Here is a 27890-nt window from a genome sequence, read left to right as displayed (position 1 = left end):
ACTCTTCCTTACTTTGCCTTTGAAATCTTTAGCTTTTTTCTGTTTGACTTTTGAATTGTTTCATAAGATATTTACTTCTTTTTATTTTGGATTAGTAAATGATGTAAGAACAGGCTAGTAAGAATACAAATATACCAAGAAAAAGGTTGTAATAGAATTTCATCTTTTGGTTATGAAGAATAAATTTTTCCTGTGCCAGATATTGATGTTACCATGTAGTGTACATATGTCTGCCTGCTGATACTGTAACAAAGGCTATTAATTATGTTAGGGTTCACAAACATTCTTTTGTTTATACATTCTACATAAAGGTTTCAAAAGTCATTTAGAAAACATATTCTCTTGGTACTAGGTCATTTAGATGCATTAAAGGGAAAAACTTAGAATGTAGTTCTTCAGTAGAATTACATTTTCCTTAAAGATTTTAAGAAGATGAAGATTCTTTAATTGCTTGGCTTTTGCATGCTTTTGAGGTGTTTTTTTTCTACTACACTTCAGTTGCCCTAATTATTAATTTTAAAAAAGTTAAGCTTTTTATGTTCACTTAAAGAGCTGCTGTTCAGACACCCTGTGAATATCTTTGCAGTAATAATTTCTGCAATCTTTTTTTCTTGTATTTTCAAAGGGACTACAGTTATATTGCAGTGGGGATCATCTTTACTACCCCTAAAGCTTCTTTTGTCTTCTGATATTAAGGAGATAGTATCTAATCACTTTTGGGTAAAACACAGTAATTATCTCTCTAGGTAATTGTTTACTCAGGTGTCTCTGCAATCCTTTCAGTAGTACATACCACAGAGATTTACTACAGCTTCTAACGTGCTTGTGCCAAAGCACCGTGTCCACTCTTGAGGGCTAGGAACTGGTAACTTCTCATTTATCCCATTTAAAACCAAAACAAAGTAGCAAGTTGCTGAGAAGGAAAAGACTCACTCAAGCACAGGTGAAAATTCTGTACTTGTGTGTATTGAGTTTCTGTGTACTTATGTACAAACTTGTTTGGACAAACTGACTCTAATATTAGAAACATTATTTTTTTTCTTTGCATTAAACTACAGGAGCCGTTGGCACTAGCAAGTGGAGCTTTGCCAGACTGGTGTGAGCAGCTAACCAGCAAGTGTCCTTTCTTAATTCCATTTGAAACAAGACAGTTGTACTTCACATGCACAGCATTTGGAGCATCAAGGTAAAAAAAAAAAAAAAAAAGTAATAAAGTCTGCTTAATTTTTTTTTCTTAAATATAATAGTTCAGGTACATTCCTTTGAAGAAACGTTATTTTTCAACTTCCACTGAAGATTTCTTGTGTACCTCTAGCTAGGATATCCTATCAGGCAGCAATTTGACTGAGTTGCAGTTCATTGCATAAAGGAGTAAGAAACAAGACAAAAACGTTTTGAAAATAAATGTGAATTGAATGTGTTTTGAGAACATACACCAGAGAACACATATAGAAAACTAGAGTAATTCAGATCAAGAATGGCATGTTTTCATTGTACTATCTATTGTATCAGAAGTTATGGCTGTCCCTTCATAATAATTAAAAAATATTTAGTTTGAGCTGCTTTGTATTTTATGAGTTTAGCGTATTTGGACATTTCGGATATTTCAGAGAAATACTTCGGTATATAACCTTTAAAAAAGAAATAGTATGTAACACAGCAACTTTTTTTTTGCTGCTACTTTCAAGTTCTCTTGGTGGCAGGCATTGGAGTTGTAAACAATTGTTTGGGAATTTTCCAGAGCAATTGTATGGCTCCAGAACAGACGCGAAGCCACTGTTGAACGAACAAGGACCACAAGCACAGTACGACGTGATGATCCAGGAGAATTTAGAGTTGGACGTCTCAAACATGAAAGGGTGAAAGTTCCGCGAGGTGAATCCTTGATGGAATGGGCAGAAAATGTCATGCAGATTCATGCAGACAGAAAATCTGTTCTAGAGGTAAAGCCTATCTGCCTAGCAGAGCGAGGTTAGATAGCTATTTCTAATGTCCTGGCTGGGATATTGAATATCCTGTTCCATAAGCAACACTGAACATTTCACTAGGATTTTATTTTTTTATTAACATTCCTCTTATGTTTTTCTAGGTTGAGTTTTTAGGTGAGGAAGGAACAGGCCTGGGTCCTACCTTGGAATTTTATGCACTTGTGGCAGCAGAATTTCAGAGGACAGATTTGGGAGCTTGGCTTTGTGATGATGATTTTCCAGATGATGAGTCTCGTCAGGTGTGTTCAATTTGCATTTTAAACTGAGTACTCATATGAAACAAAAATTAGCTACATGTACAGCAGTGGAAGAGCATATGATGAGTGAGCAGCCACTCATCATGGTGAAGAATGATCACTCTTTTCCTCAGCTTGCATCCTTGCCTGTTTTCTTTTTAACAGAGAAGTAAGAGTATAGTAGGGTAAACAGCACATATATATATAATTAAATTCACCTTTAACAATATCAACTTTTTTTTGTGTCTCCCTTAAATCAGGTTGATATTGGTGGTGGATTGAAGCCCCCTGGCTACTATGTACAGAGATCATGTGGACTCTTCACAGCACCATTCCCACAAGATAGTGATGAACTTGAAAGAATAACCAAACTCTTTCATTTCCTTGGAATTTTCTTGGCTAAATGCATTCAGGACAATAGACTTGTGGATTTACCCATTTCTAAGCCTTTTTTTAAACTCATGTGTATGGGGGACATTAAAAGTAACATGAGTAAGTTGATATACGAATCACGGGGTGACAGAGACTTGCACTGTACTGAAAGTCAGTCAGAGGCTTCTACAGAAGAAGGGCATGATTCCTTGTCCGTAGGAAGTCTGGAAGAAGACTCCAAATCAGAATTTATTCTTGATCCACCAAAACCTAAACCTCCTGCCTGGTTTAATGGAATTTTAACATGGGAAGATTTTGAATTAATAAATCCACATAGAGCTAGGTTTCTAAAAGAAATTAAGGACCTTGCAATTAAAAGGCGTCAAATTTTAAGCAACAAAAGTCTGTCAGAAGATGAAAAGAACACAAAACTACAGGAATTAATGCTGAAGAATCCATCAGGTTCGGGACCTCCACTTAGCATAGAGGATTTGGGGTAAGAGTTTTCATTTTATATATAATGTACAAACAGTGCTGTGTTAAAGACAAATGTCAACATGTGTAATTAAAATGAAGATTTCTTCATTTTAAACAGGATCATTGCAAGGAGGAATCATTATAGAGATGCAGCAAGATCCAATTTGCTGTCCGTACTTACATTTTCATCCCTTAGTTTGAGGATTTTCTCTTCTCACTTGCTCAGTTTCCTAATGCTTAAACTTCAGTGTGACTGCACTGCAATGACATATGACTCTAGAAACACTCAAATACTTTTGAAGTTGTTTGTTAAAATTGTTTTCCACAAGGATTGCCTAGTCAGGGTTCAGTAATTGCTTATAGCCTTGCAGATTCTAGCATGGCTCTATAAGACAGAAAACAACTACCACCGCTGCAGGGCCTCAGTGTTAAGTGGCTCTATAACTTCATCCTGGAAATGAATGCAGAGGATTTTTTTACTTTGTGAATTAAATAGTTTGAGTAGTTTTGAAGCTGAGAACTTCAAGATATCATACTCTCTGAAATTCTCAAGGGTTAGCAAGTCCAAATAAATAGTGTGCAAGTACATGCATGTGCATACCAGATTTGAAATGTGTATTATATGTGTAGTGCATTACTAATTGTAGTTCTGTACTTTGTACCCCTCTTCCTCTATATACAAAAATGGTACAGAAACAGTGGTTTGAAATGCAGCGAACTGCTTTTGGGTTTGTGGGTTGTAGTTTTTAAATCTAGTGTATTTGCAAAAGCAGTAGCAGACTTGCTTGCAATTAATAACTGTCTTTGTATTTTGAAGTCTAAATTTTCAGTTCTGCCCTTCATCAAAAGTATATGGGTTTACAGCTGTGGATCTCAAGCCAGGTGGTGAAGATGAGGTAAGGAAGCAACCTACCTTTACAGTTTAAACAGCAGTTAAATTTGTACTGTCTCAGCAGTGACTCTAATGCAAAGTGAATTCTTACCGTATTTCTCTGTTGTCTTTGCAGACTGTAACAATGGATAATGCAGAGGAATATGTCGACCTCATGTTTGACTTCTGCATGCATACTGGTATACAGAAACAGATGGAGGCATTCAGAGGTAATTTTAAATGTGGCAGAATATATATGCAGTTAGGTGGACTAATTGGCATTCATGTTGTGCTGGTTTAAAGTGGTTGGTAGAATGGCTTTCAAAACCAAACTTAATATTAAGAATCCAATGGATAAGAAACTAATTTCGTAACACTTATGTGTTAGCTATGCCATTTTTAATCTTGAAAAGGTTCCATTTACATTAATTAAGAAACTGTTGATTGATTCTAGTTTGATTAAAATATAATTTAAATGTTGACATTATTTTTTAAACATTCCTTTGACCTACATTTATAACTGTATCTTGTCTAAATTAAAGATGGCTTCAATAGAGTCTTCCCAATGGAGAAGCTGAGTTCCTTCAGCCATGAAGAAGTTCAAATGATTCTTTGTGGAAATCAATCACCTTCTTGGGCAGCTGAGGATATAATCAATTACACTGAACCTAAACTGGGATATACGCGAGATAGGTACTTATTTTTTGAGTAATTTTACAATAGTAGCTAAAATATACATGAAATGACAAAATGTCTTGAATGTTCATTAATGAAGGCACCAAATTGGATGGGATTGGTCGTCACTGAAGAGCAGGTGATTGTCTAAAACTGCATGAAATAACCATATATGTTACAGTAAGTGAGAAGGTACTTGGTAGTTTTGTGATGAGAGAAGATAAAAACATTTAAAATATTAAAATGTGAATAACTAGTGGAAATGTAATGGCAGGTAACTAATACAGGCTATTAAAAATAGCACTTAGGAGTTTTTACTTTCATCTTTGGTGGTTCTAATTTCTGTTCAATTTGGTGTAATTGTTATTTGTCCCTTATTTCTTCTTTCTCTTCAAGTGTAGTTAAAAAAGGAAATGTATTATGCAGGGAACAAATACCCTGGTGTCAGGAGGTGGTCCCGATGTTTTTGGGTTTCTTGGGATTGGGTTTTTTGCTGCTTGTCATGTTTGGTAGCAGTAACATACAAATGACTTCTGGAACTGTGTTAGTATAAGCATGCTGAAGGATCCTAACTGCTCTAAGCTGCCATGTGAAGTGATTCTTTTATTGGCCCTGCCCACAAAGATGCAGCTGGAATTACAGTGCCCGATACCTGAAGGTGTGTTTCAGCAAGCTGTTGCTTTCTTCATGCCCTCTCCTCTCCCTCATTCCCTGGGCTGGTGGGGATGAAAGCAGTGCTATCTGAAGAACTCCTTGAAGACCTATTGTAGTCTGTTTAATTTTTTTCTATTTTTTTTTCTCATGTGAGTCTTTAACAGGATAAAAATGAAGTAATACATAAATTGAAGTGGCTTTATACTGCAGAAGTGGTACAGAAAAGCTCTTATGATTATAATCAGTTGAATTCTTCTCATAGAATAGGTTTGTGCTCTATCTCCACCTCTACCCATTCACATGCAATATACCTGAATAGCACTTCTAGACAAGTAGAATTCTAATTTACCTACATTTTTCTGTGTAATACTCAGTAAGGGGATTAAGGAGGTATTCTTATGAGTTTTACGATGTTTTATTCTGAACAGTCACTAGAACCTTACGACTGCTTAGACGGGACTAACGATCATAATTGTGCTGTCTCAAGTTAAAGGAAAGTTAAACCTTTCTTTTGTACTGTCATCATGACTCATTTTAATTTATTTTCAGCCCTGGATTCCTTCGATTTGTGAGAGTCTTGTGCGGGATGTCTTCAGATGAAAGGAAGGCTTTCCTCCAGTTCACCACTGGCTGTTCCACACTCCCACCCGGAGGACTGGCGAACCTCCATCCCCGGCTCACTGTTGTGCGCAAGGTAGGGCTTCTTCGGGGCGCCCTTCAAACCAGCTCGTTTGGCTTTTGAATGTACATGTTGCTACGTTTAGAAATAATGCTGATGTTTTGGTATTTTAATATATGACAATGTTAAGCTTTCAGTACTAACCTCTGTTTCAGGTCTGCTCTCTGACTTTATATTTGAATATAAAAGAACTAACATACATGTAAATATATTTATGAGTTGGTCAGTAGCTTTCCTTATGCTACTGCTTCTTGACAACTGGTCTTAATGTATGCAGTAAACACTATGAATTAGAGGATCCTTCAACTTGGAGCTTCCACATCAAGTGCTGTGAACAACTGCAGTAAAAAACGTTCTTTCTCTTCCCCAGGTTGATGCTACAGATGCAAGTTATCCATCTGTGAATACATGTGTGCATTATCTAAAGTTGCCTGAGTATTCCTCTGAAGAGATTATGAGAGAGCGTCTGCTAGCTGCTACAATGGAGAAAGGCTTCCATCTCAACTGAGCTGCTTGACTGCAATATGGGACATGAGGAACTGGGTTTTGATACTAGCGAAGCCTCTTGTGTTTGTGTGCAAAAATATGATCTCCACGCTGTGCTCTGACGAGACTTGCCTTTTTTTTCACCTGTGAGGCTTTAGGAACATGTGGAATAAGTTTGTTAGCTGCTAATGACAAAATCAATTCTTGTAACTACACAGCCAGCAAGAAATTGGCACAGAACACTGTATGATGCTTCAAGGGCTTGCACAACTGGAAATTAAGGTGGTTCTGTTTGACTGTTCTGAAGAACAGATCATCAGATTTTCAGTGTTCGCTGATACAAATTTCTAACAGTGTATTTGTGTAAAGTTTGTCATTTAATACCTTGTACACTACAGTTGCCATCACTGATCCCTGTTTTGCTGGCTTTAAGCTAACTGGTCAGAAACTTGCTTCTTTAAATCTTAGAGTTAATGGGCACCTCCAGCTTTTTCTTTTTTAATGGTGCCTGCACTATTGGAGTATTTTAGTGGGTTTTTGCATATAATCATGCATAACCTTTTTTTTCTTCTTTCTTTCAAGTGGGAATATATTTTGATTTCTCAAATGCCCTGCTATAAAGATCAAATCCTTAAGTGTGTTTGTGCAGCTCAACAATAAAGCTATTTAACACTGGTTCCTAGTGCAAGGCACACTTAAAGCAAGTTTTACTTTTGGTTGTATTTTCTTTGTATATTACAAACATTTATTTAACTTGTTGCAGTTTGAAGTTTAAAAAAACACACCCAATGTGTAAGCTCAAAAGTAATCATTAAAATGTTTGCAACATATAAAACTGTGTCCTCTGAAGACTTAATTAATATTTCTTATGTTATTAAATCTCTGTACATCTGAACAACCTGTCATACTTTTTTCAAGGTTTAAAAGAACTACATGGCAATAATTCATCTCACAAACTTGCCTCTGTTCTCAAATCTTTTCAAAATTACACAGTGCAACCTTTTAAGGACTAGTCTGGCAGTGATAACACTGCACATGGCAGTTTTTGGTGCTCTTCAGTGGGCCCATGTGACCTGAGGTTATAGTTCTTCATTAAATGGGAATAAAAACAGGGTCAGATGATGCAGTTATCTCAGCTTTACTTGAGATGGAGTACCTGTCTTGGTTTCAGCACATGTGGAGGTATTTACAGATAAAAAGTTGTTGACAGTATGATGTGAGATCCCAATATGTCTTCAAAGATACAATACCAGGAAAGAAGAAATAGTATTTTTGATTGAATATGTGTGGTAGGTTTTGTTCTGTGCCATTTCTCTTTTGGTAACAATCTCTGCTTGGGCCACTGCTGAGGGAGGACTTGCCAAAAAATTCTGCTGTTGTCCCACACCAGACTTAGCTCTCTGCTCTTTAGACCCTGGTTTCTAGGTGCAATTCAGATGTGACTGTTCCATGCTTTCTCACAAGGTGTGTGCTCTTTCAGTGCTGAGTTATGCCTACTGCTGGTGTGGAAGTTATGAAGAAGGAGCCAGATAACTTAATGCTGGAAAGGTAAGTCAAAGTAATCTCAGCTGGCTGACTCTTCAGTGACTTACAAGTCAAGTGTAATATAGAGGTGTGGAACAGCATGTTGTATGCCTTGTGAATACAAGCTTACATAGCTACATCTTGCTGTTCCAGAAGATGATGTGATTTGGGACCTTGCCTATCCTTTGTTATTCATCATCTATTAAGTATTCTAATCATGATGCAGGGGTAGAATATACAAGAGGAACAAAAAATACACCACTGTGCCAAAATATAAAAGATTTTTTGTAATCTATGAAACCAACATGATAAAGGTTATCAAACTTTTTATTATCTTTTATTACTGTTATAAGATTGAAGAGTCAATTCTAGTTATGACTAAACAGTATGCAGGAACACAAAATACGTCTCTACTTCTGTTAGTTGCATTTCTTTTGTAACCATGACTTACATGGAAAAGGGAGTGAAACCAGGTTTCTGATGACAGATAAATCTAGTTTGAAAATGGTCATAAAAGTTAGAGAACTTAAATGTACAGAACATTTGTATGAAAATACAAAAAGTTGGTGCTTAAAGGAAGCATTGAAACTCAACTTGAATTCACATTTCTGTATTTTCTCTCTTCTCCTGGGTCTGGCACAAAGCTGGGTAGTTTACACACTACCTAGATGGTGATATGTAAGTTTTCATTACTTTATCCCCAGGTGGGTGCACTCCTGATGGTTTCACCATCTTGTGTAAAATGCTGTAGTCAGTCTTGCATCTTTCTAGCTTTCTGCCACTTTGTCAAGCACTAACAGAGGGGCAAGAATTCTGTTCCTGTTCATTTCCACAATGCAGCCATTTAGCACCATTTCATCCAAAATGATGTGCACTCTATCCAAATTGAACATGATCTGGAAACATTTCAAGTTAAGGATATTTTGAACCAGATTAAGGTAGTTCAGAGAACTAGCTAAGTCTTTAATCGAAGTTTACAAAAACAGGTATTTCTGCAAACAGTTCAGTTGACACTTCCTGACCACAGAGATGTCAAAAGCTGGTAGCAGATCATTTAAACCACCAACAGGATCCCATCTTGGAAGATGACCATGTAGTAGTAAAATAAAGGTTAATTTGAACTTGGATGTAGGAGGTTAATTTTACCATACATTGCTCAAATACAAAATGTTACCAGGGGATAACAACCTTGTATGTGAAGATGCAAACACTCTGCATTTCTTCCCTAAGTAATTGCCAATCAAACTCTGATTCTCAAATATGAATTTCCTTACCCTAAGCCACTGGCACTATTTATTTGACCTGCTTGAAAATAGCTTCCTAAGAGGAATATGCTGATGTAAAGTTGCATTGATCTAGTAATAAAGGAGAGTAAAAGTAAATAAATAGTTCATACTGAAATATCTTTTTGAAAGTATTTTATAATCGCTAATGTTCACCTAAAATCTGAAGCAATATAAGGTTGTGCTGTTGAGATACATGAAATTTGTCCATTATCAGAACTGTCTTTCCTTAACATTACCTTTCTCAAAAAAAATTGAAAGGCCTTACTCTGGTATTAGATGGTGAGCATTTTTCTGCATACCTTAGTGTTTTGTGTGTCCACAGAACAACTGCAAAGGGTTACATAAAGAAAAAAGATCCTGATGTTGCCATTTATCACCATAACCTGAAATGGGAAGAGGCACAGCAAAAAAGCCTGCTGGGTGCATCTGTTAAGCGTAACTGAAACACACACAGGCATGAATAACCCTCTATCTGCCTTGCTCTCCACCTGTTGCTGTTCTTACAAGTGTTTTTTCACTGTGCTCAACAGCTCAACTTTGGCTTAGTTTTGCTCCCTCTAGTTCTTGCTTGTGTATTGAGGACTACTGGAGCCAGCAAGATACTTTACAGTCACTTCTAAATGTATCTTTCAGCACTTTTCTTTCCCACTTTGGTGAGTCTCTTGAGTGTCTTCTCTGCCCATTATGCTGGTTTTTGAAACTATGGTTTGAGCTCAGGAAGAGAGTCTGGTTTTGCCCTAGTCCTTGTATTTATTTGAGTGACTTCCATTCTAATCAATGGAGTTGCAAGAGCCAGGGTTTTGAAGGCATCAATGTTTTCTTCTGTTCAGCATTATAAACTTTAAGTCTTATTTTTTTAACATGACTCAGGCATTTAAGAGGACTGCTCTGTCTCACAAGTTCTAGTATTTCTATGTGTTTGTTCCTCCAAAGTGGTAAATTCAAGTGGTGGGGAGACACCACCTTAAACCATCAAAGTAGCAATGATGGGAGTTCATGAAAGTGCACAGTTGTAGGTCCAAATTGAAGTATTTAAGGTCTAAATTGAAGGATTTAAGTAATGTTTTAGCATCTGCCTCTGAGAAGGCAATTCCTTAATCTGAGTTTCAGTCTTATTTTCCCTGCAATGAGTGGTGGGAGCCAGACCCATCAAACAATTCACAGGTTCTAGAGAAGTGGGGCTGAAGCCAGTACTTGGGAATGCAGAGGTTTTTCTGTGATCCTTTCCCAAGTCATTACTTCAGATAATGGTTACTGGCTTGGTCACTTTTACACTATTACAGCACAGATGCTGTCAGCCTGAAGCCAGTAGAGGAGGGAGGCTGAGCCTGCTTTCAGTCTGGGGAATTCCAAACCCATCTTTCTCTGTGGGTGAAGTAACTGAACTGGTAGCAGCTGTGCCTGCTGTCTTCAACTTAAGGTTCTCCTGCTGTCTGTAAAAGTTCATGAGTATGGGAGTCAAACCCAGTGACAGGAGAAGCTCAAGATTTTGTCCCCATCTTGGTTATTGCTTCTGCTGCACACGTTAAGGCAAGAAGAGGATCACAGCGCATCTCAGTTCAGCCTTGTGTGCATCAACCCTTCTAAGAGATGTCAAGTAGAAGCTTGAACATGGTCAGATTGAACTGCATGATGAACGTGATTATGGATCAGCCTGAAGCTGATGAGAATTCATCTGGCAGGCTGTCACCTTCCTCTACCGTTTCAAATTGCTGTGAGTGCTCTGGGCTGAACTTGGTGCTACTGTGTAATCATGCAGAGGGGTAAGTAATTGTGTCCCTGCTCCAACAAATGCACTCTAATTGACCAAAGGCACAGCATTTCTAGGCGTGTCTAGCAGCAAAATTCAGGCCCTCAAAAAACTATACTAGTAGTTACTGTTACATGAGAAAGAGAAGCTACAGACACGACCTTTGGTATGTCTATGGTTCCTCAGATAGCTTCTAATTTGCTGGCCTAAACTTAACCACCTAATTTAATTCTAAATTGTATTTTAAATACCAGACTTCTTCCTGAGTCTGACCATAGGCCTAAATCACATTTAAGAATCAGACTGGTGCTTTTCAATACTGAGGAGCAGTACTATCCTTAAAGCTTCAACAGTCTCAGTTTCTGTGGTTCCAGAGACAAAGGCAGATGTTTTACTTTGGCAGGTTAAAGACTCAAGACAAATTTCCTATGGTATACTTTTCAGGTAAATCAGTTTTTACACAAATATTTTAACCTGAGAAGTTAGGGTCTCTTTATTGCAGTAATGTGAGAATTTTTAGGAAGACAGCTCTTCTATTGCTGTTTAGTTCAACTTTAGCACTGTTCTCTACACAGGGCAAGAGGATCTGTAAATGAAGTTAGATAACATTCCATTCAGGTTTCAACAAGTTATAAAGTCAACTCCTGGCTTTTAACACTACCACTGATTCATAGGGTTCCAGTTCCCACAGCAGTGAGAGCTCCCACTTCTCCAGGCCTTCCTCTGAGAGCCCCAAAGATCTGAAATCCAGAAGAGTGGGTCTACCAGGATCAGTGTGGTTCAGCAACGTGCCACTCCTGCACTATTCTTCTGCATCACCTTGTCTGAGAAAACATTTAAAACACCTATCACTGCTCTTTGCCCTGCTGCATTTTCTAAAGAGCTGATACCATGTTGAAGGAAAACTGAACATACACCAGTATCTTGCAATTGTTCCACTGAACCCAAATATGATGAAATGAGACATCAATTTCGCTACAGAGCCATTCTAGGTAATTTCAAAATTGGCCTACTCTGTTACAGAAAACTTAATGGTATGGTTTCTGTCCATCTGTAACTGTTAATCGCTCAGTCATCATTCCAGAACCAGTAAATTCACCTGCAGTTTGGGGATACTAGTACCATTCTGGAAAGATATCTCATCTTCATTTTGGAAGGTCTAAAAGCATTCTTCACCCTTAACCTAACATCCCAGCTTCCTGTTTCAATTCCCTTCCCACCTCCCTTTATCATGCTGTTCTTGGCAAGCGGATTGCACAGGGAAGAACCTTGGCTTTTCCCCCTTCCTGTCAGTCTCATGACTATGCTCTATGGTTACATCTGGATGTACACACACTGCTTAGCCATGCAGGTCTGAATGCCCTGCCCAGTGAGGGATATGTATCTCTGATCGTCCGTGAGGTTCATCCTCCCCACCTGTCAATTATTTGGCAAGTGACCCCAATTTTCAGGGTTTAAAGCTCTGAAGTCATAGATCCACACCCAGCTGAAATGCAGCAAAACAAAACCAGTCTAAGCAACTGGCAAGAGGAAAAAGCTGTATTTGATGTGTGCGCTGCCATGTGCGCCACCCAGAGCTGCTCATTAAGGTCCTGCTGCCAGTAAGAATCCTGGTTGCCCACAGAAGAGCATTAAGGAACTTTCACTACATCAATGCATTTTTAAACAGGCTTACAGGCATTTTTAAACAACTATGAAGAAGAAGATGTATCAATCTGTGCATTTGTAGATGAAATAAAAGTTTTCAGAGCATCCAGCTGGGAAAGACTTGTACATTGTTAGCCTAGGAAAAAGGTGAGCTCTTACCATCTGGTTTATGGATTTTAGGCAATGCTGCATACCTGGCAGTAGAGGTAAATGGCACCTACTACCACTGGTGTGTAAATGTTACACTGGCTTTTAGTAATGTTAGGAGTAGCCCTTGTTAAAAACATTAATAGCACTTCCTGCTTTCACAAAGAGGTTTTGTGGCAGATACATACTACGAGGTGGTAAATGTGACAATCTTGTGTCTCCTTTCCTGAAACATTACAGAGGTAGATAGTTAAGTGTGGGAGAGAGAAAGAGAAGAAAATTTAAAAAAGGCACATGTAGGACTTGCACGTGATAAACAACTTCTTCATACATAGATATTTTAAGAGATCTCAGGATTTTCCATGCAAGTAATTAAGGGTGTGTACAGGCTTGAGAAATGATAAAGTGCAGCCAGCACCTTGTGATCAGGTAACACACCCAGGAGCACAAACAGAAGCTTTGCAGATTGCAGCCTGGTTATTTACAGGGCAGATGATTTGCTACTGAACATATAGCATTACAAAACTTTGATTTCCATCCTGGACATTCATCTTCAACTCAATAATACAACTAAAGTCACACATTCCAACTTTATCTTTGTTAATTTTTACATTAAGTAACTTTTAGTCTATCTCCTCACGGTACACAAATTTTAGGCACTGAAGCCCATTTAATGCTTTCTGACCATTTCTTCCTCAAACAACTATGCTGACATTAAACAGGAGATAAATGGTGCCTCTAAGTTCTGTGATATTCTAGGATATTTGCTCCTACATTGAGGTGAATTTCTACCAAATTTTGAAAGGTGCCTGATCTACCTGATGTATGTCCCCCTATATCACAGACCTAGAGGGAACCTTTTCCCTTAATGAACAATAATTTTAAGCTAATGCATATAGGTTTCCACTTCATTGACTTATTTTATAGTGCAAACTGAAGGCTATCCTTATCCATTCTCAGAATAAATTAATCATTAGATTTTCTTACTACTTAATTGCACTGTATTCTGAAACTGTTATTCCATGGTGGACAGAAAAAAACCAGTTTATTCACATTAAGTATTCCTCTCTGTATCGAAGATTTTATCTATCCTAGGAGCAGCAGCAGCTAGTTGCAATGGAATGCAATGTTTTTTTTGGATCAAGACAACATTCTTCAAATGCTTGGTCCCAGAGCGCCCTGTCTTTCCCCCTCCCCTCCCACAAGGGGAACGTAAGTATCTGTTTCTTCCTTAAGTTAGTAATGTGTCTTGAAGTAAGCTTTGCTTCACCAGTTCAAGCAACAGAAAAGTCAACTTCTGGTCATGTTAGAAACTCTCATGCTTACAAGCGTATCATTCCCTACAAAGCTGTTGCGGTAACGCGGTTTAATAGTCTCTTTGGCGTTACCACACCAAGAAAGTAGTTCCTACGCTCTACTAGCTGGAGTTTTAGAGCTGCAGAAAACCCCACCCACTTGATTAGTACACAGAAGTGAGGCTCATCTAACACTACTAACACATTAGGAAGTAACACCACTAGGACAATTTCAGGACTTGCCCACTCAGCTGGCCTAACAATACTATTTAAAGGTATTTTATGTTATGTCATTCCACCATAGGTACCCGTAAGTGTCACTGACTGCCAGTCAGAATGGAAGTGGGCAGCACGTAACAGCTAAATGCTTTCCGAGTCACACATAAAAGCTTCTGTAAAAACCAAGGCTACTGTGAAGTAGTGAATTGGCTAGTAGCTGACTAGTGTTCACTTTGGTAGTTGTGCGTGCATTGCTTTGTGTAACACACACTGTCCTGGTTTAAGCCAGACACACGCCTATGTCAGATACATGCAAGCAGCGTGTAAGAATCCTACTGGGTGGGATTCAGATCAGACCCAGTCCCTGCCTTGTGCCCGAGGTGCCCTTTCTGACAGCTAATTCCTGACTCAGGCCATGATGCACACTAGGATGCAGGTGTCCTGGGTGAACATTGGTGTTCAGACCTAAATGAGAGCCTGAGTCCCACATCAGCAGGAGCTGCACGGCCAGGAATGCTGTGGCAATGCACGGCAGCTGCGGTAGCTGTAGGGAACAGCACACGTGCTGCAGGCTTAGCAAGGACTGCAGGAACATTTCAGCTGCATGCTGGTCTCAGCCTTTAGGCATAACTGTGGTTTGCTCTCTGCATGAGCAAACAGCCTTCCATGATTATGATCTGTTTTTCATGGGTTTTGATTTCATGTAATTTCCTAGTATTTTTTTCATGTTAGTAAACACTACTTTCTATATAGAATATCTACTGTCAACTTTGGAATAAACTTCCCATGGATCTGTACACAAAAATAACAGCGCAGAGACAGGAAATCATGACAGTTTCCCACCAGATCCTCTCTGTATGAAGACTCAGTAAGTACTACTTGGTCTTCACTGTTACAGACCTTCAGACAGTACTTCCTACATCAGATATTTTGTACCCAATCTAACTGTACCAAATGTAAGAATTAGTTTAAGACTATTTGGCAAAGGAAATGGTTTAATCCCAAGCGGGAATATGGTTTTACACACTATGAAAGGCATATTGATGGGTTATTGCTTGGACTGCATTAACATCTGTCTAAGACACTTGTTGTCATCAATTGTTCTTCCAGGTCTGCTACTCAAGCTGTTATAAAAAATAAATACGTTCCTGAACAGCTCACTTCATCATTACACCTCTGCTTTACATTTAATGCTGAGAGTATCTCACTGAATTTCAACTATTTTAAGTATCCTCTCAACTTACGAAAAGCTCTTTTTCCCAAATGTGAGAATTATTTTAATTGTATATAGAAGTAAAATGTTTTATTTAAAAATTGTTCCTAAGATGTAGAATGTATAGAAGTGCATTTCTGAATGGAAAAATTCTGCACATCCTGTATGTCGTACATGTTGAGGAGAGAGATATCACACATGAGCTTTTCTAATATTATTTCCAGAATTATCAAATGAGATACTAATGTACACTCCTATTTCCCAAATATTTATATTCACACCCTCATGCAGACAAGACCCATGTAGAAGATGAATTTCTGCAGGAGTCATTAGACACCATATGGCACCCATTGCAAATGTTAGTGTGAGCATGTACTGCAGCTTCTGCAAACAATGCAGATGGGCACTGGATGCAGGAACTTGCCAGAGATGAGGAGCCTTTCTCGGCTATTAAATAGGCCACTGCTGATAACTGGAAGTGTGTAACTACAGGAAATTCCTCTCAGTATGAAAACTATGACCACAGGCAGACAGAATTTAGAACCATCAGTACTCCAAACAATCCAAGCTAAAAAGAGTCAGGTAATTGCAGACTCAAAGTACACCATATGGAAACACATGGGGCTATTTTTATGTATAATCACTGAATAGGTCAGGTTTATGTATAATCACTGAATACCTCATGCACAAGTACACACTGATCTAATCCTTAAATATAATTACTGAATACAAAAAAAGTAGTTATGCAATTGCTCAGAGACCTTCAAAGTCCCTACAAGCTGAAATTTCATTAGTGGTCTTTTATAATGTAAGTTAATTTAGGAGCGTTATATTAATACCACATCATTTTGTGAATTTTGGGAAGGAAATTTAGACAATATATATAAATATATCTAAGTTCAGTAAAACAGACAGAGATCCAGCATGGAGCAAGCATTAACATTTTTACAAAAGTGAAATTAATTCTCTCTTTCCCCACCCCCACCCTCCCCCAGTAAAGAAGTGAGCACTTTTAATCACAGAAGTGATTAGAAGAAAAATTACATTATTTTCCTATGTTCTTCATATGTACTAATTCTTAAATAAGGTAAACAAACTAAATTACTTTGAAGTACCTTATTCCAGGGGGGTAAGTGTATTTCAGGTGTATACCTGAAAACTCTTTTTACCAGTAGATCTGCATTCAACCAACAACAAACATAAGCATAAGGATTGCTGGAGCAGAGTGAGCAAACTTTGGGATTGGAATAACTGAGGAGGAAGATGGCTGTTTGCATGACATCTTCCTGGTTTAATTTTCTTTTAATTTGATCTCGTATTTTATTTACTTGATATTTGTTTCATTTTTCAGGATTGTACTTTTGTATGTAGTTTGTATGTAGTTTTATTTGGTTTTAGTTCATTTAAAAAATATATTCTAGTTAATATCCTGCAAATTATACATATGAATTATACATATACTTTATTGTAAAGTTAAAGAAAAAAGTAAAACCCTGAAGTAATAATTAGTTAAACCTGAAAGTTCCCCCATGAATATAACTTTTAATGTCTACGTGCTACTTATTTCTCTCTATGCAAGCTCCCCCTGTCCTACTTTAAATGGTACCACTCTTTCTTAATGACCGAGGATTTAAATAGGTGACCCTCATAAACATCAGCCATGCATTCAGAAAGGTGCCAAATGGTGCTACTTAGTATAAGTGCAAAATTTGTGAGACATCTACATTTTTTGGACTGTTTGACAGTGAGTGCTATGAAGACAGTATGAACTGGAATGTTTACCAAAAAGAGACAGACAAAAGGATTTCTGATACCAAAAAGGATACATCTAATTCACTCTGCAAGGAAGAGAGATAAACAACCATTAGTTACAGTCTGATCTTTCATCTCAGTCAGTAAACATTATACATCCCTTTAGAAGATAAAGAAATTCTTCAAAATATAGATACAGAATTTTAGGGCAATTTAGATTTCTGGTTTGGACTGTGCCATCACCTGCTCTTCCCTGCAACACTCCTTTGCCTTTGATGTTTTACCGACTGCATAATAAAAGCTAATGTTCTGATTTTTTTTTACTTAGAAAACGCCCACTGAGGTCACCCACAACTAACAATTTGAATATAAAAGGTGCCATCTGAATGCGTGGGTGGAAAACCAGTGTCTCTAATCATGGCAACTCCAGCCATATATTCTCTCTTCTACCTTCTGCAAAAACAGGAACTTAATGCCAAGCTTGCAATTTATATTAGTTAAACAGTTAAAATGTTGCTGCACATAATTTCAACAGCAAAACTTAGACATTTTATATGCCCATGGCTATGGTAGACAAGGCTGGATATATCAGGAGAGGGAAGGCAACTCCAAAGTTTGGACCCTCAGCAATTCTATAGCTCCAGCCCCAGCAGCACAGCTCTTCACATAGTCATAATTTCCCTTCTAGTCTTGGCCTGGATTTACCCCAGAGAGTTTTATTCATTTAAGCAAAATGTCAGACTGAGAAGCCCTTGCGGTCTCTCTGCAGTCATCAGAAGAGATGGGTATCTTCAACAGTTGACTTGGCACACTGGAGGCATGACTCACTTTCTCGAGATACTCCTCGGTCTCCACTGCCAGTAATGGGAGCTTAGGACAAGTGAACTTCTAACTTAAGTGCCTCAGTTAAATGTCTAAACTTAGAAACAATTAATCACAGCCTCAGCAGTTAAGATCTTGCACAGTTAGGGTGGAGCTTTCCCAGTCTCTGTTGAAAGAGAGAATCTTTATCTGCTACAGAGCGAATTTAGTTTGCTGGTGTGGTTTCCATTCATAGTCAAACCCTGGTTTTAGGCAGAGTTCCCACTGGTAAAATAGCTACTACTTCTATGGTCTAAAGATACTCTAAACTGGAATAGTCCTAGTCTGCAGGCCTCTGCTCAGTGACTCAGATTCTTCAATTAGAATTTTATAATGCACCAGAAAATCTGTACTTGAAGAGCCTGATCAGGTTTCCTCAGCATTAAAAAGCAGTTGAAAACACGGGAGTATTTATTCTTCACAGTATGCAGCTTTCCCTGGGTAGCCAGTAGAAAAGTGAAGGGGACTCAGAGTTATACATCATGAGCAATTTAAAAGCTTTTCCCCTGATTCTGTTAATGTTTGTTCTGATATTTGAATTCAAGTTCTGTAAACTCCATTAGATAAAAATAGAGTGTGTGAGAATGTTTAAAGCTCAGAAACCTAAAATTAATAGATGACAAAATGTCCTTCTAGAGCAGGACAAACATTCTTTCCTTTCCCACCGTTTTGTCACCATTGTAATCATCATTCTGCTAAAATTCTGCAAATCCTAAACATTAATCCATAATAGTACAAACTCATACTTTCTTGCTCTGCTGTTTCTGCCAGAAACCCCAGCTAGAACTATACCTCTCTTCCTCAGTGCTCTGCCATTTATCGTGTTATATGCTATTAAAAACAGAACCACGGAATGGCATGAGATTTCTTTAACCACACCCTTTTTTGTTTCCCCAAGTTTCAAACCTTAAATGCTAGGAAAACACAAAAAAACTCTGGTATGATGAATTCAGCAAATTTCTAACAACTATCAGTGGCTGGGCTATATACATGGTCAAAGAATTACGTACACTACATTTATATATAGCAGTACTACATCTATTTTTGCTTGGCCTCAAGTGAAGAAAATAAAACTTGATAAGTGGTTGGCAACTATTAACTCAACCACATAAATAAGATGTGACTAAATTTTACTGTGTGTTTCTGTGTCCTGTGGGATCAAATTGCATTCCTAGTTATCACTGCTTAGTTTGGGACTGCAATCACAAGAATTTTAAGAGACAAATTCTGAACTTAGTACAGTCAGAAAGTGATATACTTAGTACCAGCATTTTCAACAGGCTGGTGCAACACTGAGATAACAGCCTAAAACATTTGCCAGGCATCTAAATCGTGAAGGGTGCAGATAACTTTTTCAAGCACACCCTTGAATTCAACAGAGGGAGCTCTGCCTTGTCTGCTGTGGTACTAGGACCTCGAAACCAGTTACAAACCCTACATCCTGATCTCTTCTAAGGATAACTACCAATGTGATACCCTCAAGCAAATGGACTACAGAGGGAACTCTATCCAGTCCTCTTTCTGAGGGGCATAACACATTTCAGCACAAACAAACCTGACATTGTGTCCAAGTATGTTTTCAGGCAAAATGGTTTATAACATTATTACAAATTCTATATTAAACGCCACATGTTGTAATCAGGATTATAATGTTCCGTTTTCAAACTTCATAAAAACAAACAAATAAAAACTCCCACCAAAAGGAGCAGTGTCATTTTAACTCGAGGCTTGTTTGATGTTGAATCCTTAATGAAAAGTCTATCTATAATAGCTGTTTTATCAGATATCAACTGTTGCATGACAACAATATGGGGAGCACAAGCACAGACTGGTTTTTGAGGCTTCATTTGCACTCCATCCCTCTGATCTTGTTCAGTGAGAATTGATGCAGCTCCCTGCTTAATGCTGACACCATCTTTATCATGAATGAAGTACATTTGGGGGATGTATTGGTATGGACTGCAAAAAAGAACTATAAAGAAAAAGCTCTTTATTTCTTTAAAATGTATAAAATGTGGCTATTTTAAGAGTAGATAACTCAAAGAACCCCTGAATACAAGCATATAAAAACATGCTTTTCTAACAGAAATATTTCTGGTATTCATAGTCTGATGATTTATAACCCACACAAACTTTTACTTTTCTCAAAAATGTACTAAAACTACTTTTCTTTCCCTTTTTCTTTTTTTTTTTTTCTTTTTCACAGTGGTAATATTCACACTAAAGTTTAAAAATTCTTAATTAATATAGAAAGAAAAATATATTCTCCTTTGACTTATTCCCTGAAATTACATATTCACTGAAGTTTTGAAATACAAGAAATATTTCATAATAGATTCAATGTCTCACTCACCACTCTACTGAAGTATTTGTCCAAAACTTCCACAAAATTATGAATTAGTTCATATACTGCCATCTCATTCTGAAATTCAATTAAAAACCAGTATATATTAAATTAATAGCTAGGAAATGTAACAGTATTATTCATATTATTTCAGTATGTAGTGTATGAAAAGGAACCAGAAAATATAATGAGGCTTACATTAAAGCACAGAAGCTTGGGCCACCACAGTGAGAGGAGGTGTGGTTACCCAGTGAATGGACCAAGAGCAAGGGAGCACTGATAAGGAGAAGCTTCAGGCCAGCCATACAAATAAACATTGCAGTACCCAAAGGATTTGCCTCGTCTGTGCTGCTGCTATCCCACTCCATCCTCTGTTCCACCATCACCCAGGTTAGCTAGATAGATACAGCTACCTAGGCTATACCTGCCCATGTTGAAGTCACCCTGGCCAGCTGCATCACAGAGCCAGACTTTTCTGCAGCAGTATAGATGGGCAATGTTTGTAGCAAAGCCAAAAGAATTTGCCCCAAATTGCATGCCATTATAACCTGGAGTTGAAGACACCATGGTAATCAGCAGCTATCTTTCACACTACTCTGTTGAGGTCTCCAATACTGAGCTTTATTTCTGAGAGCTGAGAACCACTGTAAAGACTAAAGCCTTGCAGGCTCAGCCTGAATGCATGAAATAACAATACTTGTCAATTTTCAGTTTGGGAATTTTTTCTTTGACAAAGGAGGTTAAAAACAGTGGGCAGTTGGAAAGTCACCACAGATGAGACAGCTGATCTGGCTGTAATGCTAACATTTGTTGAGAAGCCCCCACACATACATTTGTTTAATAAAAATAAAAAAAACTAGACACCTGAATCAGTACAGTATAAGGCTCAGAAAGACTGCCTTATGAAAACAGCTCAGCCTACTGCTACAGACTGAAGTAAAAGATGCCACATTTTCTTTTTCACAGAAATAAAATGGTTGGGGTTTTTTTTGTTTGTTTGTTTGCAATGACTTCTTGAAATTCTGCAATTGCTATTGCAAAATACCATACTGGAAAAAGCCTTGAGCTCTTGCCTGTGATAAGCACTACAAGCTTTCATTTCAAGAGGGTAATTTCTTACCTCTGTCTCATTGATTCCAACAACTACGAAGAGGGCTGCATACTGTCGGTACACCAGCTTAAAGTCCTTATACTCAATGAAAGAGCACTAGGCAGAAACAAAATGAGTCACATACAGTAGCTGCCATTTAAGCATACAAAAGTATGAAGCACAGAGTGCTCAAAGAGCCTAAGCTTTCCTCTTTGTAAGGCCCACACAGGAAAACAGACTTCCCAAGGCCCACCAAATCATTTTGACTTGAAAAATGTAGTGGGGTAACTATTGCACAAAACTTTTCATTTACTGGCAGAAAATATGCTAGCACTTTTTAACTGGAACAAACAGAACTGAACTGACTTGTTTGGGGTTATAAGGCAGTCAGTACTTCCCCTACATTTTCTTTTGGAAACACTTCCAAAGGGACAACCTGAAGGTAATTTTCCATTTAAAAAATTATCAATATTTTTATAAAAATTAAAAGTAGTAGACTTCCAGACCCAGGGGAGAATTTCCTGTGTCTCTCACAATAAGATAGGAGCCAGCAGATGGTGCTGTTATAATGTGCTTTACAATATGCTACCTCTTTTTTTTTTTTTAATGTATAATTTTGCTCAGTCCTTGAAATGGCAGCATACCATTAGTTCTTGTGAATTTTCTGTTTGGAGATACTCTTGCAAGAGCAGTATGGAGTAGGTTAATTTCTTACCCATTGTCAAGTACCCATTGTCTCAAGTATTTTATAGGCACTGCTATTTTTTTTCTGAAGTTTTCTAGAATGAAATCTATGAGAACTGCTGTTCAAGGACACACATAATTAATGAAAAACAAAGAAGCTGACTGCAGAAAAAAAACCGAACCAAAAATCTGCACTCACATTCCAAGTCACAGATTTCTCCTCCAAGTCAATGTGATCAAAAGTTTTGCTAAGTTTGGTACTTTTCTTATAGAACCAATGGCTCAATTAAGTGAGCTGTGAAAACCTCAACTTTCATGAAATTTTCCAACTTCTGAGATTTTCTACTTTCTTGCAGAAAGTGTGAAAACTTTTCTTGAATAAAAATGCCTCATACAGAGGTCTAAAAAAAAAAAAATCTGTGTTTCCAAAACTCTCCATGTTTTAGACAGTATTTTGGAAGCATCTCTCTTTTTTTTTTATTTATTTAAACTGGGAGCTGTCAGTACTATCCCTAGTTCCTTCCAGCAAAGCTACAGTGATATCTCTCTATTGATCTCTACTGGAGCAGCAGTGACTGAATAAATTTAATTTTTCCTAGACTTCTGAGTTTCTTCAAACAGGAGATATCTTCATGCAGTGACACACAGAACTCCAAAATCTCTGTAAGCCTTAAAAAAAATCATGTTTATTCAATGCAGCTTAACAGTTCAACTGACTGAACCCATAATGTAGAAACACAGTATTATTCTTCATGGGTACAAATGAAATAATGACCTGCAATGGAAACTGATGTGTTTTCCAAATTATTGACATGAAAGATCTGAGATGTTGAAAAATAAAATGGTGAGAGGTAAAACTACAAAACTCACCTGATCCTTTGAACGGGAGAGACAGTTTTTTACTACTTCAGCTTCCAGCATTGCCCGTTTATTAATTTCGACATGCTCATAATACCTAGAGAGCCTTGTTTGGCCTTGTTTGTTTACCATAAGAAAAAATTTTATCATGTCTTGTTTGTTGATCTCAGCAGCAGATTTGAATATGGGGTGCAGTACACAAGGAGAGTATTTCTGGTAGGAGAAAAAAAAAAGTGTCATATACACAGGAGTTATAAAAGTCTTCTCAAAAGCTAGCCAGCCCACATCTACATATATTTAAGACTGAGTTTATTGCCAAAACATAGAATATAGGAAAAAAACCTCAACTCTTTTGCATGCATCCCATGAGTAAAACTCCATTTTTTTCCCCTTACAAATAATCCCAAAGTATCTAACAAATAATAGCTTTCACATGACCAGGCAATTTAATTTCTTTGTAAGATTTGTGGAATTGGAGGAATAAACAATTACTTCTTCAAAACCATAAATCTACTCACCGTTTTCTTCCTGCATGTTCACTGGTTTGAGAACATTGTCAAAAACTCGCCCAATACCAAAATGTAAGATTAACACAGCTCATAAGAGCAAAATTGGCCTATGAGTGCTTTTTTTTTTTTTTTTCCTTGGCTGGTATTTAAGTTTCATTTCTACCATCTTGACATCAGATTGAAGGGAGAGAGGATGAAGGTGAATGCATAGGCCACAACACATGACCATTTCTTTAACACAGAATGATACCGCCTAAATATTTGGTTATCAGCAGTATCAGCACACATCTTGAGCTGGACTGGGGATGTATGATGGGATGTCAGATGACAGCTTAGGCTACCATTTATGGCTAAATAAAATCTTTTCTGTGTTTAATAGGTGGCTCCTTCCAACCCTCCCCAGCCATTCTATTCTGTATTGCTGCTTGAAGTCAGAGTTGCAATAAGAGGAGGTATCTAAATATTCTGAGGCATAACAAAAGGTAAAACAGTGAGAGGACTTAGTAATTTTCTGATACAAAAAGTAAGGATAAGAACGAGTGACTCCTTCCAGCTCAGATGAGGCACTCCAGTGCAGGCCAGCCTCACCAGCTAAACAAACCTGAAGCTTTAAAGCTACTTAAAAAAGGGTTGTGGATTAAAGAGGAACAGCCTAAGAAATGCTGCCCATTGTTTCAGTTTAAAAAATTGCCAGCTCAGAAACAGGAGACCAAAAGCTATGCGTTGTTCCTACCAACTGCAAAACATGTCTGTCTAAGCTAAACAGATAATGACAGCAACAAAGGCAGCTTTTCTTAGTTTTATGTGTCATCTTTGTGTTTGGTACTGCCAAAGCATGAATTAATAGTCCTGTTTTGAACAAGTTGTTTCCAAGCTACTCTAGTAATTTAGTCATAAACGGTACCTAGGAGCCTAAGTCCTGTTTTCAGAAACCAGCAAATTGCCCAATTCCATCCTAGAAGAGTGGAAATCTGAGGCTTAATGTCTGCAGATATTCAACTGGGATATGAGAGTGGGAGGAGAGTAAAACTAACCCAGAAGAATTGACAGAACTGTTGTACTTTGAGTTACTGTTAAGTAATATATATCAGGAAAAAAAAAAAAAGTGGAAAATTTATATGTATGGATCCTATTGCAGGATTGGCCCCTAATCCTAATTATTCCTTTATTAACCTAATCTTTCTACATGGTTAATCCTTTTCTGATGTTATGACTATTGCATCTGCGTGGATTCTTATGAAAAACGATCCAGGCCATTCATATGAAAATACTTTAGACCAGATTTTTTTTTTTTAGTCTTCACAAATGCTCTTATCCAGAACAGATACTAAAAAAATGGATCATGTTGTAATGGAGGTAGAAACATAGTAGTAGTCAAATGCATTATCTGTAATTTATGAGACAATAATTATTACCAATGTTAGAGCAGGTAATTAACATCTGTAGGAAAGAGGTCCACTGGTATCACTAATAATTTCTGTATTTTCCCACCAGCCTCAAAGATAGTGGGCAAGCATAGCTGTGTAATCTGACTTTGAGAATAACACCAGTGTTAAACATATCTGAAGGATATTTTAATTTCCTTAATTTGAACAAAATAACTTGTAGAAATAAAACCACTTATTTGCACAATTTAGGAAAAAAAAAAGGAAATTACTGAGTTTTGTTTCTAACAAACAAAATTTCTTTCTTTTCCTTTCATCTTGGCTTTCAAATACAGGCAACATGTTAAAATTAGTTTTGCATATATAAGTTTGAAAGGAACCTGTGAAGTACAATAATCAAACAAAAAGCCTATTTGTGCATGTTGATGGGTGGAGAAACTCCCATTCCTCCATCATGCTCTCTATATTTAAGAAGCTACCGTTTATGTTCAATGATCAGTACTCTACTTAGGAAGATGGCTCCTTTTCTTCTGATACAACTCTTACATGCTTTTCTGTGCATTCTCACGCACATGCCTGCATGTATCCATGCACATACACACAAATTACAATGCTTTTATGCATACAGAATCAAATGGTTGAAGGGAATTGGTGAAGGGATGCAAGCCTTTCATATCTCTGCCATTATTTTGCTCATTTTAGTAATGAAAAGACTATTACTATCTGAAGGCTGTTTGTCAGAAATGAATAGGCTGACTCATTCCAGGTCACTGGACAACTATCTGCATCACAAATGTGCTTAGGAACCAAAGAGTGGAAGGGACTATCCAGATGCTGATGGACTGTCAGGTCCAGCTCTCCCCATCACAGTCAACCATGCATTAGAAATGTTGTACAGAATAGCCTACAGTGCATGCTTCGTGCATACCTGATTTGCAGAACATCTATGAAACCTTATGACAGAATGGAAACTCCCTAGAAACAAAAACCTCCAAAGGTATTGCTGGGGGAAGATGTAAAAAGTCTTAAAATTGCAAACTTTCCTTCAAAAGGAAGGAAAGTCCTTCAAATTGCCTTCCAGAGTGACCGAGCAGCACTCTCCTTTATTTCCTTTACAAAAACATTTCTTCTGTAAGGATAATTTGGCATGCACAAAAACAACATACAGTTTAACCACTGTGCTTTAAATATGCACTGTTACATTCTGTTATATCTCACCCTTACAAAGTATCTCTCACAGATAATTATCCATGAGAGAAAACTGGTATCATGATTGGCTTCTGTGACTTCCACTGGTAGACTTGACAGGAGCAGTAGTGGATGATTCAAAATACAATGACTTTAACTTATTCTAAACCAGCACGTACACAGAAGACTATGGACCTGGGCTCATGAAGAGAGATGCTTCTTGATTTTACTGCCCTCAAGCAGGCTCATTACCCCTTGCCTGTACGGGTAACTCCAGCCTAGTACTTCAACACAAACTGAAACCTGCTTGGTTTGCTTCAAAATGCTGAAGCAGAAACCATGAATGTTCAGGAACTGCTCCCAGGACATGCCAGCTCTGTAGGCTGCATAACTGCATGAAATACCTCAAAGAAGTTTCATAAAAATGAAATGCAAGACTACATTTTTACATAACTGCTTCACCAAGAATTAAAAATAAATGTGAAGTAGAACTGTAAGTCAATAATGTACTGGACTATCCAACTCTAAACATTAACAAAAAGAAAAAAAGTTGCTAAGTGGTAGAGTCACAAGCAGGTGACAGCACATGAACAAATATATTTTAGGTATATATAAGGCTATTGAGCTTCTCGGCTATGGATTTATTGCAAAGATGTATGTAGCAAACAAAGACAGCTCATATAATTGATACCCTCCCTCTTGCTAATTTTCTTTGGATCAAAGACAAGGCTTTAATAAATATCACAGACAATGCTATTAATTTTTACCCATAATCATAATTATTTTTGTATACTACATCTTGTTTATGTGCACATTATAATTTGTCCACAGATGAAACATGTCTGTGTGGCTTTAAAATAAAACACTGCGTTCAATTTCAGGATCAGGGCTTTTAAAAAAGCAACCTTGTTAATGTAGGGAAGTCAGAGAGGAAGGAAAGAGTAAAAAAGTTTTCCTTTCCTGTTGAGTTATCAAAATGCTGGTTGAATATAGTAACAGAATTAAATTGCAGTAACTCCCATATACTCAGGAATGAGGAATGTTCCATAAGATTGGAGCTAAACAAAGGGCTAAGCTGGTTATGAGGTAAGTCTTAATTTTTAGTAATGATTCAATAATGACAGTAGACAATTAACAAAATCAGCTGAGGTGGAAAGCAGTTGGATTTTGATTGGCTAATCTGTAGGGAATCAGGAAGAATGCAGCATGAAATTTTAGTAGGAAATGATTTAATGGAAAAGAAAGGAAGGACTGGATAGACCAACTGACATGTCAATACACACCTGAGGTGAGATTAGTAGAGAAAGGAAACATCAGTACTGAGACAAGCAGTATTTATTTTTCAGTAACTAACAGAATTCCAGCACCACCAACTATGATCCCTGTTTAGGAAACTATCCAATTTTTAAAGAATGAGTATAGCACGTAAGTATTTTGGAAAGAGACAAATCCAAATTCCTCCTACCTTACTTACAACGGGTGATTTACAGATGATTTCAAATCGGATGTGATGGCAATTGTAAATAAGGCATTTCAGACAAATATTTTGCAGCTTAAGTGATTTCACCATATTCAAAATACAGCATCAAACACAGCATTGGTATCACGGATGAAACTGAGCCAGACGAAGTAAACCGGCAGCTTCCCGCAAACCCCCCGTCCCGCGGAGCCCTCCGGCCGGCGAACCGCCCTCCGGCCCC

The 27890-nt window shown here is 37.6% G+C and overlaps 2 protein-coding genes across 2 annotated transcripts in view; one reads left to right on the top strand and one right to left on the bottom strand.

The window, feature by feature from the left end:
* The window catches only part of HECTD1 (HECT domain containing E3 ubiquitin protein ligase 1), a 59385-nt gene extending 52112 nt beyond the window's left edge, over positions 1-7273 (top strand). Inside the window, exons 33-41 of the mRNA XM_009993847.1 lie at positions 1059-1186; positions 1742-1943; positions 2090-2227; positions 2485-3092; positions 3891-3969; positions 4081-4174; positions 4487-4637; positions 5823-5967; positions 6323-7273. Coding sequence (XP_009992149.1) covers positions 1059-1186; positions 1742-1943; positions 2090-2227; positions 2485-3092; positions 3891-3969; positions 4081-4174; positions 4487-4637; positions 5823-5967; positions 6323-6460 — 1683 coding nt within the window. The 3' untranslated portion in view covers positions 6461-7273. The remainder of the gene's footprint in view (positions 1-1058; positions 1187-1741; positions 1944-2089; positions 2228-2484; positions 3093-3890; positions 3970-4080; positions 4175-4486; positions 4638-5822; positions 5968-6322) is intronic.
* Positions 7274-8729: 1456 nt separating this feature from the next.
* On the bottom strand, positions 8730-23258 carry AP4S1 (adaptor-related protein complex 4, sigma 1 subunit). Its single transcript, XM_009993846.1, has 5 exons — positions 23121-23258; positions 21597-21683; positions 20486-20554; positions 17346-17357; positions 8730-8858 (listed from the first exon to the last, which is right to left on the bottom strand). The coding sequence occupies exons 1-5, from the start codon at positions 23256-23258 to the stop codon at positions 8730-8732; spliced, it is 435 nt and encodes a 144-aa protein (XP_009992148.1).
* Positions 23259-27890: the final 4632 nt, after the last annotated feature.

This window comes from Chaetura pelagica, unplaced genomic scaffold, assembly GCF_000747805.2.
Source record: "Chaetura pelagica isolate M959 unplaced genomic scaffold, ChaPel_1.0 scaffold11, whole genome shotgun sequence".
In the NCBI taxonomy this organism is placed as follows: domain Eukaryota; kingdom Metazoa; phylum Chordata; class Aves; order Apodiformes; family Apodidae; genus Chaetura; species Chaetura pelagica.
This window is presented reverse-complemented; position numbering and strand designations above follow the sequence as displayed.